Source organism: Raphanus sativus, chromosome 5, assembly GCF_000801105.2.
Source record: "Raphanus sativus cultivar WK10039 chromosome 5, ASM80110v3, whole genome shotgun sequence".
Taxonomy (NCBI): Eukaryota; Viridiplantae; Streptophyta; class Magnoliopsida; order Brassicales; family Brassicaceae; genus Raphanus; species Raphanus sativus.
Genome location: NC_079515.1, coordinates 34,995,279 through 35,011,535, shown reverse-complemented (window position 1 = coordinate 35,011,535; position 16,257 = coordinate 34,995,279). Strand labels below are relative to the sequence as shown.

At 35.5% G+C, this 16,257-nt stretch overlaps 3 protein-coding genes and 1 long non-coding RNA gene across 5 annotated transcripts; 1 reads left to right on the top strand and 3 right to left on the bottom strand.

Moving 5' to 3' along the window:
* Positions 1–345: 345 nt before the first annotated feature.
* Positions 346–2,008, bottom strand: LOC130512404 (GATA transcription factor 1-like). Its single transcript, XM_057010360.1, has 2 exons — positions 1,669–2,008; positions 346–1,168 (listed from the first exon to the last, which is right to left on the bottom strand). The coding sequence occupies exons 1-2, from the start codon at positions 1,813–1,815 to the stop codon at positions 515–517; spliced, it is 801 nt and encodes a 266-aa protein (XP_056866340.1). The 5' UTR covers positions 1,816–2,008; the 3' UTR covers positions 346–514.
* Positions 2,009–4,528: 2,520 nt separating this feature from the next.
* On the top strand, positions 4,529–5,642 carry LOC108859284 (uncharacterized). Its single transcript, XR_001950462.2, has 2 exons — positions 4,529–5,155; positions 5,230–5,642. It is a non-coding gene; the product is annotated as an uncharacterized LOC108859284 (long non-coding RNA).
* Positions 5,643–6,418: 776 nt separating this feature from the next.
* Positions 6,419–9,234, bottom strand: LOC108860384 (probable magnesium transporter NIPA1). Of its 2 annotated transcripts, none has more exons than XM_018634272.2 (9): positions 9,005–9,234; positions 8,189–8,425; positions 8,006–8,062; positions 7,818–7,908; positions 7,556–7,716; positions 7,343–7,470; positions 7,121–7,258; positions 6,953–7,045; positions 6,419–6,850 (listed from the first exon to the last, which is right to left on the bottom strand). In XM_018634272.2, the coding sequence occupies exons 2-9, from the start codon at positions 8,316–8,318 to the stop codon at positions 6,644–6,646; spliced, it is 1,005 nt and encodes a 334-aa protein (XP_018489774.1). In that variant the 5' UTR covers positions 8,319–8,425; positions 9,005–9,234; the 3' UTR covers positions 6,419–6,643. The 2 variants fall into 2 exon arrangements, with proteins under 2 accessions (XP_018489774.1, XP_056866365.1); XM_057010385.1 differs by having other exon boundaries at positions 6,712–6,850; positions 6,953–7,038.
* A 2,499-nt stretch (positions 9,235–11,733) lies between these two features.
* LOC108863196 (UDP-glucuronate 4-epimerase 6) lies at positions 11,734–13,630 on the bottom strand. Its single transcript, XM_018637532.2, is given in 2 exon segments — positions 11,734–13,188; positions 13,191–13,630. Coding segments are annotated over 2 exon segments (1,362 nt in total). The 5' UTR covers positions 13,441–13,630; the 3' UTR covers positions 11,734–12,076.
* Positions 13,631–16,257: the final 2,627 nt, after the last annotated feature.

Below are 16,257 nucleotides of genomic sequence, written 5' to 3'. Positions count from 1 at the left end.
CTAAAATACAAATAAAATCACATTTGGCCCTTATAACCCTTCATAATATTTTCAAGTACAAAACAGTAAAAATATCATATACATATTTATTCAGTAACATATCGGTACGTTATGTTTAGAGAATCTGTCAGTAATTAAAGACAAAAGTAGAATCAGTGAATCACCTAATCAAGACATGCAGTAAATTCCTAAAATTGCCTCGCATTTCCAATATCTCTCATAGAAGAAATAATTTTTGGTTGGGACCAAGAAGACATTGAAAAGAGTCAATTTATAAAATTATCCAACATTAACTTACTAATATTTTCTTCTATTTTTTGAATCACCACAAAATAAAGAGTAAAATGAGAAAGTAATCTTCCATTGACTGACCATAGTATCTCCTAATTAATAATTACCCCTAATTTCACAAATTAAAAAGGTAAAAAAAATAAAAATAAAAATAAAAAAACTAAATTCCAACTGCAAAACCCTAGAACAAACTCAAGAACAAGAAAATTATCCTAACAAGTTTCTAACCACAATCATTCCGACCACCACCATCACCGGGCATAACATGCTTCCTCATCTCCACAATCTTCCGGTGAGAGTTGGAATGAAACTCGGGGGAGAAAGTGGGGCTATTAGCAGGGCGATACTCGGGAACAAGCCTCCCTGACTTGTACCTCACGCCACACGCGTTACACAGCGTCTTCGGTCCCGATGGTCCCGCCCTCCACTGCGGCGTCTTATCCGCTCCACAGTGCTGACACTTCCTTCCCATACCCGCCGCCGCAACCGACGTCATCTTCCTCTTATATTGTCCTCCTCCTTGCTCTTCGTTCCCTGACCACAAAATTCTCAAATCGTCCCTCCTCCTACGCTTGCTTCTTGTCTTAACGGGCGCATTGAACTTAACGCAGCAACTAATCATCGTCGGGGCGCTTCTGTTGGTGTTACTTCCGCTACTGTTGTTGGAGGTGGTCGTCGTCGTCGTAGTTACAGTAGATATGTTCTGACTACTCGTCTCAAGTACTGAAACCGGACTCAACTGTTTTCCTTCAGTCACTTCTCGCTCCGGCGACGAGACAATGAAATGTTCCGACGGTAATACCCCGACGAATGTTTCGATGACAGGGAAAGCATCTTTGTTCGATATCCACTCCAAATCTTCTTCCTCAACCTCTCCCTACAAAATACAAGGGTATTCACGTCATTTCGTTGTCAAAATAAAAAAATAATTGAGATGCATCGAATAATAATAATAAAATATTTTCAAAAAAGGTATGCTATCAAAATTCGAAAAAAATGGTTGAAAATTTAAATGCGGACAGCTCACGAAACAATGACTCTCCTAAAAAACGTATATTCTCAAAAACACCCCTCCAACAAACTATTGAACCAAAGCCAAAAAAAAACACCAAGGGTATTCTCGTCTTTTGCAACACCGGCCAAAAAGAAACGTCCACACATGACGTTCACTTAACCAATAGCGATACAGAACAATAAATAAAAGGCCGAAACTGACTGAGTCAACAACCCAAACGCCGTAACTCGTCTAACCTCCCCGGCGGCGAGTCAACACGACTCGGCCGAGTCACCGGCAAACGTTTCTAACATGTAAACGTATGCGAAACGGTCGGGATATTATTTTTATTTTTAATTGGTTGCGAGAGGAACGGAACTTACAAGGTCGTCGTCGGGATTTAATAAACCAAAGGACTCCGTTGGTCGTAATCCAGTTTTCCGGCGAGCGATATTCTTGGGCGAACGAGCGAGCGCTCCTTCGTCTTCTGGTACAGAGAAGTTCAAAAGTTCATCCATGAATGCTTCCATTTAAAAAATTTCGCAGTTTTTTTTTTTTGGTTTAGGAGAGAGAAAATATGTTGAGAAGGAGAAACATATGAAAGCTTTTAATCTCTCTTTCTTCTCCAAATATCAACACGGCTTTGTTTTTCGAGAAAGGTAAAAAATAATATATTTAATTTTCTTTTTTTTTAATATAATTTTTTTGATTATGTTTTGGTTGGAAGTGGGGAAGGGGATGACACTAAAATGAATCCTTTTAAATCACCTTTCCTTTTAACGCATACTGATGTCAAAATCAGCTACCACGCGGCCCACTGAAGTTATTGTGGAAACCAAGATTGACGGTGTGATTTAATGGCATTTATGTAATATCAGTCCTTTACTCGTGTGGGTCCTGCTAAATGGAAGGGGAAGATCGACCGTACTTATGATAGATGCACTTTTTGATCTGATACTTTTAGTCATCGTTCCTTATTAAAGGAAAAAAATATTTAAAATGAGGACTGTTCCTATAATGGCATTCATGTGATTACAGATGAAGTTTAGGGGTGATAATTATATTTCAGAATAAACGGGTGATGTGTACCGACCAATAAGATTTGAAGGCCGTGAGTGTTGGATCAATCACAATCGAACACGTGTCTATCTTTTTTTTTGACTTATCACCGCAAGTTGCGGGGTAGATTGGAGACGCACCAAACTATGATATTACTTTTAAAAATCAAAAGCAATTTACTAAGTTCAAAAAATAAAATAAAGGCGTGAATAGTATATAGTGCAATGCGACAAGTGAAGTGTAACATTTACGCCATCATGGTTTAAATTAAGGAATAACTTTTTCTTTCTTATCTTTTAAAAAATATTGTGAATATTAAAGATTCTAAATAATTAAATAACAAATCTTCCTAAATTTTATTACATCATTTTTTTATTTTCTTTTAATTCGTAACTATAGTTAGTTAATAAATAAGATTTGGTAAACAAAAAAAAAAGATTTGAATACATCTTATTTGAAGATATCATAGTCAAACAGTCTTGAAAAATCCTTGACTTCTTTATTTGTCTAACTGAATTGATTTGGTCAATTAGTTTTTTTTTATTAAGGAATTAATAGCTGAAATTTTAATCACAACTCACTGAAATCCCAATTCAGTAAATAATGTTTGGTTATTTTGGATGATTTAGATAATTTTAAATATTTTAGAAAAAATCAGATATTCCAGATAATTCATTTTATATTTTGTATTTCAAAATATTTAGTAATTCAAAACTAAATATGATTATTAGATATATTTTTTTTGTATATTCAAGTATTCATTTTTTTCTCGATTTCAAAGATACAAGAACCAATGGGAAAGCTAATAAAGTTATCCATTTATTTTTAAATAGTATTTTCATTAATTTATATATGTATTTGTATAACTTCTAACTTTATACTCATTACACCAGTACACCGATCAAAAAATAGTTTTGGCTTCATCTCTAGTAAGAATCATTCAAATATTTGTGGATATCAATTCAGTTTTGATTCTGTTTCGGTTTGGCTTTTGATTCAATTCGAATATGATTTGACGCTTGTTTTATTTGTCTAGGTCTATTTGTGTTACATGTTAGAGCATCTACATCTTCACTATATATTTTACTCCAAAATAGAATAGGGATGGAGATCTCTTTAATGCATTTGATATGTTGCCTTGTAACTAGCTCGTAGTAAGATGTAGACAATCAACACGGTCTGGTTCGCTCTTCTGGAAATATTCAGGTCATGGATCAAATTCTGGAGCTCGTGATTTCATATTTCGTTACTATATTGTTTGGCTAAGTCTGCGGTTGACACACCGTGTGCTCATGTGGATGATGATGTTGACTGATCCCGTACGTGTGTCTTGGATATTGGTTAAAAAGCTTTTGATGTTTCGTTATTATTCTCACTACAAAAAAACATCACATTGATAGCACATTGTTATAGCACGTTTTACTGAACTGTTGTAGTAGATGAGGTTGAAATTTCCGTACTATATAATAGCATTAGATAAACGCTATGATAGAGTGAAATCTAAAATAACACTTAATTAATGTTATTTTAAAAATAAAGTGAGCGGGAAGATAAAATCACTGATTCCGCCAAAAATTAGCAGAAAATTATAATTTAGCGCCAAAGACATTATTTAAGCGGGTTTAATAATACTATCAAAAACATATAATAGCATTTTTCTAACGCTAAGAAAAACCATTTTTAAACATTATATTCCAAAACACTAAAAATCTATACTTAAACTACATACCAAATCATAAACTCTTTTATATCTAAACACAATTTGTAATTTTCAAATTTATTTAGTTTTATAACTTTAACTTTATAAGTAAGTCTTAACATTTATATTTAATAATTCATTTTAACATTTATAACCCCTAAATTAAAAATTTAAATTCCAAACCCTTTATCTAAACTCCAAACTCTATTCCACAAAACAAATATACTTGAAACGCTATAAATCTACATAGTAAAACTAATATTTTCCAACTTAAACACCAAATCTTAACACATAAATTACAAATATGATTTTTCAAATTCCATACACCAAAATTTATATCATAACACTAGATTTAACTAATTATAAACTCCAAAACATGAATTTTATATTCTAAAACCAACCTCTAACACTATATTTCAAACCCTAAACTCTAAACTTTAGTTTTATATCCAAATCATAACGTTGATATAAATCTAATATTTTCCAACTTAAACATCAATTCTTAAAATAAATATTAATTTATTATATTCAAAAAAAATAAAACTTTAAATTTAAATCATAAACTACAAATAGAAAAAATAAGACAAAAAAAAGGAAAATTTCTTTTGGCCAAGTAGAGCCACATAAACCACAAAATAAAACATAACTATTAAATATACTAAACATATAAACTACGTTAAAATTCTAAACTAAGTTTATATGAAAAATTAATTAAAAAGAAAGATGAAACTTTCCGACCAATCAGAAGCAGATACCAGAATAACCTCATGAGCTGTTAGATTACCCTAAATCTAAGGGTGCAGATTTGTTCTTCTCCCTCTCTCTCTCTGTCGACAGATCTTCCTCGTTCTTTTCTCTTTTTTTTTGTATGTCATCTTCTCTTCTCTTCTCCTCTTCCTCAAGACATATGAAGATAAAGAGACTCGCTGGTGACGAAGCTCCAGACGCTCACCGGAGATGAACCCACGGCGGAGCTCAAGGTCGCCGTCACGCCATCTTCTCAATCTCGCTGTCACTCCATCTACTCTAGCTTGCCGTTAATCGAGCCTAACAGAGAGGAGGAAGATTCTTCCCTAATCTCCATTATTCTTTGATCTGATGTGTTTATGCTGGTGAGATTTAATGTTCTTTTGTTTCTTCTCTTCTACTATGTTTTTAGATTTATTAATGTTTATTTTGTTTCCAGATCTGAGAAGGTGGTTGTGTGAGTCGGTGGTGGCGTGATGAATCAGTAGTCTCCTCCTCCTCGGTGACAGAGCGTTAGAGCGTGGAGGAGGCAGAAAAGCTACGCCTCTGGTTCAGACCAGTCTTCATTCTGGTGATGAAGATGGTGTAGCAGTCTAGTGTCCTCTCTGGTCGTCTTTTTTCGCAGCTGCAACGGTGGTTGCCTCAGTCGCCGTCAATGTGTTAGGAAGAAGACGAAGCTTGAAGGTGGAGGAAGCAACAAGCTGTTTAGGTTTAGTTTTTTTTTTAGAATTGGTTTAGTGTTAACCGAGGGAAATTGTGCTGGTTTGATTTTATTTTCTAATTTTTGGCTTAGTTTTGTAAACCAAAGTTTATTTGTAAACCCATTTTAATTTATAAATAAAATTTATTTTATTTTTAATTATAAAACAATTTTCGGTTTGATTTTAAATTATTTTACTTTCAATTATATATTTTTTTGGTTTATTGTAGAAGAACCTATTATAACACTAAATATGAATCATAATCAATTTAATAACATCACCTAAATAGTGCTATGGTATGTACACATGACATAGCGTCATTGAAAAGTGCTATCGTAGAAAGAGTACCTATGATGGCTGCCGATGACATAGCAGATTGTAAAACGCTGTGATAGGCCTACTATAGCGTTTATCATGAGCTAAAAATGTTAATATTTTTTGTAGTGTCTGCATTTCAACTGTGTCATCCAGTTCTCTCTTTGCTTGCTTCACAAGGAAGTATCATGAACATAGTTGGGAAGATTGCAATCCAATGGGCTATATCTTTTATTCCTTTTAGGCTATAAAACATACTAAATCAAATTTTAAGATCAGTATCTCTGAAGTGCTTCTCCGAGTCATTGCGTCTTTATTATCACACTATAAATTTTAGCATAAAACTTCCAGCCCGGATCCCTTATTCTCTTTTTCCTCTTGTACTACTTCATCTCACCAGATGTGTTCAAGAGAGGATGTTTTGTTAGACCGCTTTGTATGTCAACCGGTTTGGTGGTTATGTTGGAGTTTAGAGCTCTCTCTATAACAGTTGCCAATGGAAAGTTTCAGTACTAAGTTTCAGATAGTTAGTGGTCGCCGTGACACCAAATTTGAGTTTATGTCAAGACATTGGTTTCTCCAAGTGATCTTTGACCTTATAAATATTTTTGTTCTTAATTATATTTAGTCGTAAAATTACGTACATTTATGTCATGTGGAAAACAAAAGTAAATAATAAAGTAATCATTCAAACACTCCTAACAAAATTATCACCATACCAACACTCACATCCTTGTGCTTTGAATATTTTCTTTTCTTTTCTTTTCATGTGCTTGTGTTTACGTACAGGGAAGAATCTGGACCCTTAGATCAAACCCTTGGATGATAAAAAAAAACTCAGGAGGGTATTTTTTCCGAGCTGGAGCTCCGACCAGATCCTGAGTTGGTGAAAACAGGAGTGTCTCTAGGCATAGAGATGGATCCACGACCACTTGCACTGTTTCCCATATCTTTCGTCTTATGAAGGAGAAACGTTCCTGACAAAATGGTTACAAACCCGCACAGTTGGGTCGCAATCTGTAATCCACTCTGAGAAGCCCAATCCTGTAAATCACGTAGAGAGATGTGTTGAGAGGTTAAAAACATTGTTGTAATGATAGATGGAGTTTACTTGGGAGACAAGAAAAAGGGTTGAGAGAGTTTGACCTTGAACATGATCATACTTGCTATAATGGTGAAAGTTGTGAACATGACGTAATAAACCGGAGAAATGACCGCTGTGTTGAATGTATCTAATGCCTTAAGAGAAACGCAGAAACAGATGAGTAAGATAATGAATATGAAGGGAACTTTTAGAAGCTTTTGTTTTTTTACCTTGTTCAAGTAATTGATTTGCAAAAGGCAACAAATGGCGACTACTAGAATGAAAATCCAAGCGTGGAAGTATTTGAACTGATTCATCCCTGAGAATGTCAGCTTTATGGCAATGGCCACAGCTTTAACACTCATAACCTAAGAACACAAGAGGCAAAGCTTGAGGAAACTATACCTAACAGAGAGAGAGGGAGGAATGAAGAGAAAAGAAAAAAAACTTACAGTCAGAGAACCCATTAAAGAACAGATTCCAACATATACTATCAAATGAGTCTTCCCATAGCGCGGTTCACAGTAGAAGATCAGTACAAGCACCGCAAACAAAATCACAGCAGAATACAAAAGAAAACCTGATTAAACAGAAAATTAGTTTTGCATATCTTGTGTTCATTATTGGCTGTGGAAGAACAAATCATATATAAAATATATACATACTTGGTTCAGTAGCAAGCTTCCATACTTGCTTGACTGATTCTATTTCCTGCTCGTGCGGAGCGTGTAAGACTATTGTTACAGATCCAACAACGCAGAGAACACAACCAAGCACTCCAAATATATGTAGTTTCTCTTTCAAAATAAAATGCGCGAGCACTGCGCTGCATACAACAAGTGTAATTTTCATTTATCAAGAAAACCATAGTTTATATAACGCATTATAGCGATACTAATGTGGGTTTTGCAACAGTTATAAGAATACCTGACTATAATACTTAGAGCTCCCAAAGGTGTTACTAGAATAGCTGGTGCAAATGCATAGGCTGCAAAATTGGCTACTTCCCCAACAATCACTAAATCAAGAAAACCAAAAGAAACGCTTGTTAAATATCTCATTTCAATTCAAACATCTTCTTAAGAACATTTTTTGCAGCATTTGATAAGACTAACTTGTTATCATTCCAGCCCACCACCATGGTTCAGATAAGTAACCGTGTCCTCCTTCACCTGATCGGTGATAAACAACAAAAAAAGCAGCAACATTTATTCAAACTAATCTTGCAAAGCTGAAAGTCTTAATTCAAGAACATATGGCACAAAAGATGTCAATGATTTCAGGAAAGAAAAAGAAACCTGCTCGGACACCGCTTGCACCGGCCTTCTTGAGACCTTTTTTCTTGATGATGAAGCTAGATCCAATGAAAATACTTGAAGAGACTGCTAAAATGAGTCCATTGATGTTATCAGGTGACATCTGATCCATCTTAGCTTATATATAATTGTTTATATATAAATAAAGATGAACCAGCCTGATATATAAAGACTTCAAAGAGAAGAATTTTTTGGGAAGAAAAAGATTTTGTTTTCAACCTGGAGACAAAAAAAAATCACAAAAAAGATTATGAACATTATTTTCTTTTGATAAACTAGACAAATAAAGACCAGAGTTTAGCCTCATACGAATTCAAAGGATGACTGATTAGGTTAATGATTAGCTCACCCAAAAAAAAGTGACTATAAATCTTTTGATATACCCAGTGCCTAATTCAATGGCAGAACAAAGAAGAGACACATATAGAAACAAAGAGAAAATGGAATCATATCCAATTTAAAAGAGAAAAAAAATGATGAACAAGAGACAAATAATTACTACAAAAATAAAATCAAATTGAAAACAATTTACATTTTACGTTTTTTTGAAACGTTGATGGATATGTTCCTCTGATTTGGCAGAAGATTTAACGTATGTAACCTCAAACCCCTGTCATATACGTTACCTTTGATCGACATTAACTATTATTTCTCACGAATCAACATTAATTTCATGGAGAACACGCCAAAGAAACAATTACGGGAAAAAGAAACAAACGATGAATTAAAGTGGGGGAACAATATGGCGAGCAAGAACGTGCCTTATTTTTTCTTAGAATATTCGAATTAGAAAGGTACCTCTTTTCACTTAGCCACGTTCTCTTCTCAAAATCAAGAAGAAGAAGATGCCATGGAAGGGATCAACTGTTTTTATAAGCTGTTCTTCTGTTGAAACAATTTCTAAAAATTAGGGTTTTGGTGTAAATTAATTCAGAGATAGAAGAGAAAATTAAGAATAGAGCTAATCCAGCCGATAATGGTGAAGCAACAGCTTTGAAATTGCTAATGCACTTAACAATCGATCTGTTAACTATATATATATACAAGCTTGCCACCTTCTTTATTTGTTTCTTTTCTATTATTTCCTTGTTCTAAATTATTTTATAATTATATTTCTCTCTCATATTTTCTATTTCATCAATTTTATTCGTTTTTTTCGTTTGCCAAATTATGATTTTTCCAAATTTTGAAAATTCCGCTTAGCGGTTTACAATTTTAAAAAGAAAAAATCTTAACAAAATCTTAATTATAACCAGAAAATATAATTAAATACTAAAAGAAATGTTCAAAATATAATCTATATATGTATATATCTTTTTATAAAGAGATTTTTAAAAAGATTAATAAAAATGTTTCAAAAAGTCGTACACATGTTTCAACTAATAGTCTTGTGTGTTTTTAAGTTGACACAATTGTTTTGTTAGTCTTGCTTTGTGTTTGTTAATGGAGTATGGAATGTTTTTCTAATAAAATGTATGGAATGGAGTAATTTATGTCATTTGCTTACATAATCTTAAATTATTATTTCCTTTAGTTGACTAACCCAATTTGATGTATAATTGGATCAATAAAATTATCTGAGTGGCTAGTATTATTGGAACTTATTTTCTTTTTCTTCTGAATTGTTACATTAGTTCGAATGGAAATATAAGTCACTTCCTTTTTTTCTAAAAAAAATGGTGAGAATCACTTATGGGCAGAGGTTGCTGATGTTTCATTCGTATCCACCTCAACAGAGAGTGACCTATTATTTGTTATCTTCTAGAAAATTGATCGTTCATTGCCGTCAGGTGCAAAATGTTCGTACAGTGCTTCATGAACTTGAGTTACACTCTGGTCTAGCGGTTAGTAGGCAGAATTCAAGATTCTCTGCTTCTAATTTGTCTGATTCTGAAATCGCTGTAATTCAGGTATCTACGGGCATGCCTTTTGGTTCGTTACGTGGGAAGTCCCACTCTACAATAAAAACTGAGCTTATTTAATTGTGAGCATTTACTTCATAAAGTCAAGATCCGGTTTTGTGCTTGGAGGGTCAAAACCTTATCATTCTCAAGTCGTCTTTTGCTAATTAAAATAGTGATTGTGGGCATGTTAATGATCTTGTGTGCTTTTTTCATGCTACCAAAATCTCGTGGTCGGGTGGTTAAAGTGGCTTGTAAAGATCTAAGGGTTGTGGATTCAAAATCCCGGCAATTAGTCAGGTGAACCTCGGTCGTCGGATATCCCAGATTATATAAAAAAAAAACCTTGTATCAAACGCATTAATTCTCTATGTATGGTGTTCCTTTTGAAATGGTGATATTGACAGTCACCATTCAACGAGAGCCTCGTCAGTCACTCGGCCAGCGGAACAAGATGGTTTGGGAATAAAAAATATGGAAATGTGGAATGAAGTGTGTTGTCTAAAGCTTATTTGTCTACTCTTCTTCAGGGAAGGGTAGGGTAACATGGTATAAGCAAGTGGTCGTCCAAGGTAGCCTCCGCAACTTTTGGATCATGAAAGGAAACAAGTCTCATTCTTGGCTACGAACACGTTACTTTAATTGTTGCATGAGATGTTTCCATGGACAAAACTAAGGGGTCGGCAGTAGGTTCTGGACTGACCATTGGTCATCTTTTGGTAGTCTTCGATGTATCATTTGAAATGGTTCGGTAAAACCAGGAATCGCACCCACACCAACACTTTGCTTCTATCTATAGCAAAGGACAGTGGCACTTTCACCTGATAGATCAGAGAATCAACTATCCATACAAATACACTTTGACAACGTTGACTATAACTCAATAGCCCGATTATTATGAATGGGAAGTGGATGGAAAAATCTGCAACTGCTACTCCACAAGGGTAATTTACAGCAAACTCAGGGGATATATATGCCAACTGTGCCTTGGTCATTACTAGTCTGGACCTCCTAGGTAAATCCCAAGACAACTTTTTTACTTGTTTTTTTATGTTGAATATGTGCCCAACGAGGGATATAATAACTGCTTGAGGTATGTAAGTGAGCCCGGCTTGTCTCTTATGCAATGCTACTACTGAATCAAGAAACCATTTACTGTTTGAATGTGGTTTCAATTTTTCTGTTTGGACTATTACTGCAACCAGGTGTGGACTGGTACCTTGCGCATGTTGGCAGTAAACGATCAATCAGTTGTAGGCGTTCCTTCGAGTTAAATAAAAAAATGGTAAGCTATCAACTTATTATACAGAAAATAAAAGCTAAGATTCGTAAAGACAAAATGAACCTATAAGAAGAAGAAAAGAAAGATAAGAACACCAAGACTGGAATATGATTATTGATGGGTCCAATGCCAAATTGCCAATGGTCCTCTTCCTTTCTCTTTTTGGTTTACTGCGACTCGTTATTGCACAATAGTTTTTTTTGTCAAGTCAAATCCGGTTTGATATTTACTTCTGGTTCAGTTCAATCCATTTATACTCTTTTTGGCAGGAAATAGTAAAGAAATAAAACATCAAAGCTAAAAAAGTGAAAGAGAGAAAAGGCAAAAAAGAAAGAAGAATAAAAGAGGAGAATAAATCTTTTATATTACAGTTGATAATGGATCACAGGTTTCATTCCTTGATTACAAGCATCCAACCTGCTCTCTAAACACTTTCCAGCAAGATCATTAACCCATCATTTATTACATAACAAACCCCACTTAATTATATATCCAACTATACCCCCTCTTTCTTTCTTTTTTCTCATTTCTCCTTCTACATATCTGTCTACTATAACATTAATGAGTTTTGGCATTTTAAAATAAAAAGGAAAAATACAGAAATATGTATCTGTAATCATTTTTTTTGTAAAATGAAATAAACGAGCATGTGATGATAATGAAGCAGAGAGAGAGAGAGAGAGGTTATTAAGTGGAATCATCAGCGTGAGAGTTTTCCTTTTTCACCCTCGGCTGTATCCCATAATAACCAACGTACCACTTGACGAACTTCCTCAACCCCGTCGCGAGATCCGTCGTTGGTTTATACCCGAAGTCTCTATACGCTAAGCTCACATTCGCATGCGTGTAAGGCACGTCACCGTTTCTCGGCATTTTGATCAGATGCTTCTTCGCTTTCGTCCCCAACAACCCTTCCAATATCGAAACCAGTCTCCCGACAGGAACCGGAGAAGTGTTCCCGAGGTTGTAAACACGTAACTGAGCCGGCCCTCTCTTCTTTCCGCCGCTTCCGGTGCTTTTCTCCGCCGTGTCTAACGCACCGACGCATCCTTTAACGATATCGTCGATATAGGTGAAGTCACGCGCCACTTCTTGATTTTCTTGAGTTCTATAAATATCTATCGACTTCCCGTTGAGTATGGCTTTAGTGAAAAAGAAGTAAGCCATGTCCGGTCTTCCCCAAGGACCGTAAACCGTAAAGAACCGGAGTCCGGTTAAGGAGAGACCGTAGATGTGATTGTACGTGTGCGCTATCTCCTCCCCTGCTTTCTTCGTCGCCGCGTAAAGACTCGCCGGCTGGTCCGTCCTGTGCTCTTCCGAGAAGGGGTTCTCGGTGTTGAGTCCGTACACGGAGCTGGACGAGGCCCACACGATGGCAGGCTGAGGGTTAGCCGCTTTGGCTACTTCGAGGAGGTTGACGAGACCGGCGATGTTGGAGCTGATGTAAGACTGAGGGTTCTTCATGGCGTAGCGGACTCCTGCTTGAGCTGCTAAGTGGAGGACGTGAGTGAAAGGGACGATTTCGAAGAGCTTACGCAAGAGGGGACCGTCGTTGAGATCGCCTTCGACGATGAACACTTGTTGCTTCTCGAGAAGGTGTTGTCTCGCTCTTTTGAGGGATGTGTCGTAGTAGTCGTTGAAGTTGTCGAAACCTAAGACGCCGTCGCCGCGTTTCCTAAGGGCGATGGAGCAGTGGGATCCGACGAACCCCGCTGCTCCCGTGACTAGGACGGAGAGACCGTGTTGTCGTTTTGCTGTCGAGGATTGTCTCACGCGCTTCTCCCAAGCGGAAGAGGAGAGGAGAAGATTCCGGTGGATAAGAAGCTGCGTCGGTGGAGATGGTGGGAAGCGGCGGCGCGGCTGTCGGAGAGTGGGTGGTAGTTGAATGCGAAGAGGAGGAGGAGGACGAGAGCGACGAGGAGTGTTGCTCGGAAGAGGACTTTGGAAGAAGCGTTGAGAACTTTGGTGCTGTGAATCTTGCGGAGGTAGCTGTTGCACCTCTCCAGCTTCATCGTCTTGCTTGTATCCACTGTTGTTGCGGATAAGGGCATTTTAGTATTTTGAGTTGGAACTCTTACTGATCTAGATTTGTCAGTGGATTCTTCTCCCTGGATCCAAGAAGGGACTCGAAGAAAAATGTTTAAGATTATTTTTCTAAGGGGAGACTTTGAGGGTTTGAGAGAGTTTGAGCCCTGAAAACTATGAGGGAACGATCTGATGATTATAAAGAGAAAGAGAGAGATTTTGCTGGTCGGAACCCATTTTTTCTGTAATAAATATATATATATATATATATATAATATAAATAACGAAAATAACGTGTTATTTTCTAAAATAGATAAATAAGTACTGTATTGTTGTATTTTACCACAAAAGACAGTATTGTTGTAGTGGTGATGGTAACGTTGGTTTTTTAACACGAGTGTAATTTTACCCAAAATATAAGAAGGATTTGCTAGTTAGGCGTATGCCACATTGGAGAAAGTTAGATTGTTCTCCATTTCTTACAGGGTTTTCTTTTGTCATCTTCAAAAAGTCTTTGGGTTGTTTATTGTTTTTTTCATCATCACTAGATATTAAATTCGGATTCTTTATCTTTATAGATCCATTATAGTTATGATGTCAAATTGTATTCAGTCAGATTCTCAATTTTATATTTAAAGATAACAAATTAGAAGAGGTTTTGTTATATAAAAATATTATCAACTTCAATTGAAACATTTATTGATAGATATTAGATATAAATAACTTTAGTAAAATCTAATAACATGCAAGTTTATTTTAATAAATGGTATTTTAAAGTAAATAAATTGTAATATACTGAAAGGTTTTCTTAATCAAGTTAGGTAAATCAAAACAGCACTTTTTCTTAACATTTAACCCCAGAACAGCACTGTTCAATATAATAAAAGAAAAAGTATGTGAGGTATGTAAAAATAAGTGAAGATAATATTTGAGATTATAAAACATGAACTTAACTAACCGGATTTTAATAGAATAGTAGCGACTATTTTAAGAACATCTCCAACCATTAAAAATTATTTTAATTTAAAACTGCATTATTTTAATGTGTTTTGACATTAAAAATGATTCTCTAACTATAACACAAAAATTTTCAAACTAAAACTATTGTATAATATTATATATTTATTTTTCTTTGTAATTTATTTAATTGTTTGTTTTATTAACAAAGTAAATATATAATGTTTTAGTGAGTGAATAGTATTTTAATGTAGTGAATAATATCATATCAAATTTGGTGTGAAATTATAATATTGAACTAAAATAATGTGAATTTTACAATTAGATTGAAGAGATTTTATCTTGGCGTAAAAATCACATTGACATATAATTTTAAGGTTAACAATAAAGTGTGCATACTGTTTTTTGTTGATAATAAGAAGAATAATAATTAGTAAAATATGAACCTTTGTTGTCAAAGTATATAGAAAAATTGTAGTTTGTATACAAATTTTATATCTTAATTAAGGGAATACCCTAAATCCATACTATAGTACTTTAGTTGACAGAGAACAAACTTATCACATTATAGGTAGTTTGCTAATTTCATCGAACAAATTCACTTAAGGATATAACCAAATGGTTCAAATAATAAGGCAGTTTAACACATTGGTTAAGCCAGAGGACAACCCCACTTCTGTCTGTCTTGTTGTGTGATGGACAGGAGAGTGCCCATGTGAGTACCTCCACATGTTCGTATGTGTGAACATTTGAGCCAATTTTATTTGCTGACTTATAGTGTTCCTATAGTCATCATATATTGTGAAATTGGGGTGGGATCCACTTATTATAAGAACAGTACAGGTTGAAAATAAACGAAGTCTTTTTAGGACAAAAGCTATAAAATACTAAAATAGTAAGATAGTCCACGCATTTTCACAAGATGATTAAATTCTACGCAAAAATAAAATAAATTTTAAAAGTACATATAGTATATACCAAAGCCAGAAAACAAATAGATAGTTACAGGGAAAAGACTAAATATCAAAGAGAGAAAAGTCCGTCAGTCGTTTTCACCGCTTCCGACCGATGGTGTAGACTTCCTAATCTTCAATTTGTTTTTTAGCTTCCGTTGTCGCGCCGATCTTTCGGTGGACAGTCGGTTCTTGTGTTCCGTTGTTGGTTCTTTCCGTCTAAAGGAAAACAAGCAGTTTTAAGTTGCGTTTTTAGGAGGAGGTTTCCTATGCTCCGGTAACTTTGTCTTTGGTGACTAGTTTGTGGGTTTCAGCTTCTGGTCTAAAGGAGCTCTCACGTCGACGATGGATGCTCTCCGACGTTTGGAAGCGGTGTTGAAGTAGATGTGGGTTGCGTTGATGCGGTTTGAGATCTCGGGTGAATCCCGATGAAGCTTGCCGGTGGTTTTAAAATGGTTTGGCTCCGAGGATTTGTGGCGACGGGTGAGTCCCGGTCGTGGTCTCCGGAAAAGACGTGCAACGGCGGCGCTCGTCGGTTTGGAAGGATCGAGTGACATGTGCGTCCGAAGGGGTGTGGATTGCAACACGTGGTAGGACTTCCCGAGGTGTCGGTGTCGGTGAAGTTTAAGTTTTTGTGGATTTGGGCTGTGACCCATTTTCTTTCGTTGTATATTTGACCCAAGTATGATATGGGCTTTAACGTTGTTGTTTGTCTGTTTGGTTTGTGGATTTTGGCTCTATAACTTTTGGGCCTTGGGCCATTAATATAATTTCAATATGGGGAAAAAATATATACCAAAGCTGAAAAATTAATGTTAGAGCTAGATCTGATCAGATCAGATCACCATGAGTATCGACTTATTGCAGAATCATGAATAAAGCGATGAATTCAAATCAAATTTTAAAGACTTGCATAGTTATTTCTGCAGTTTG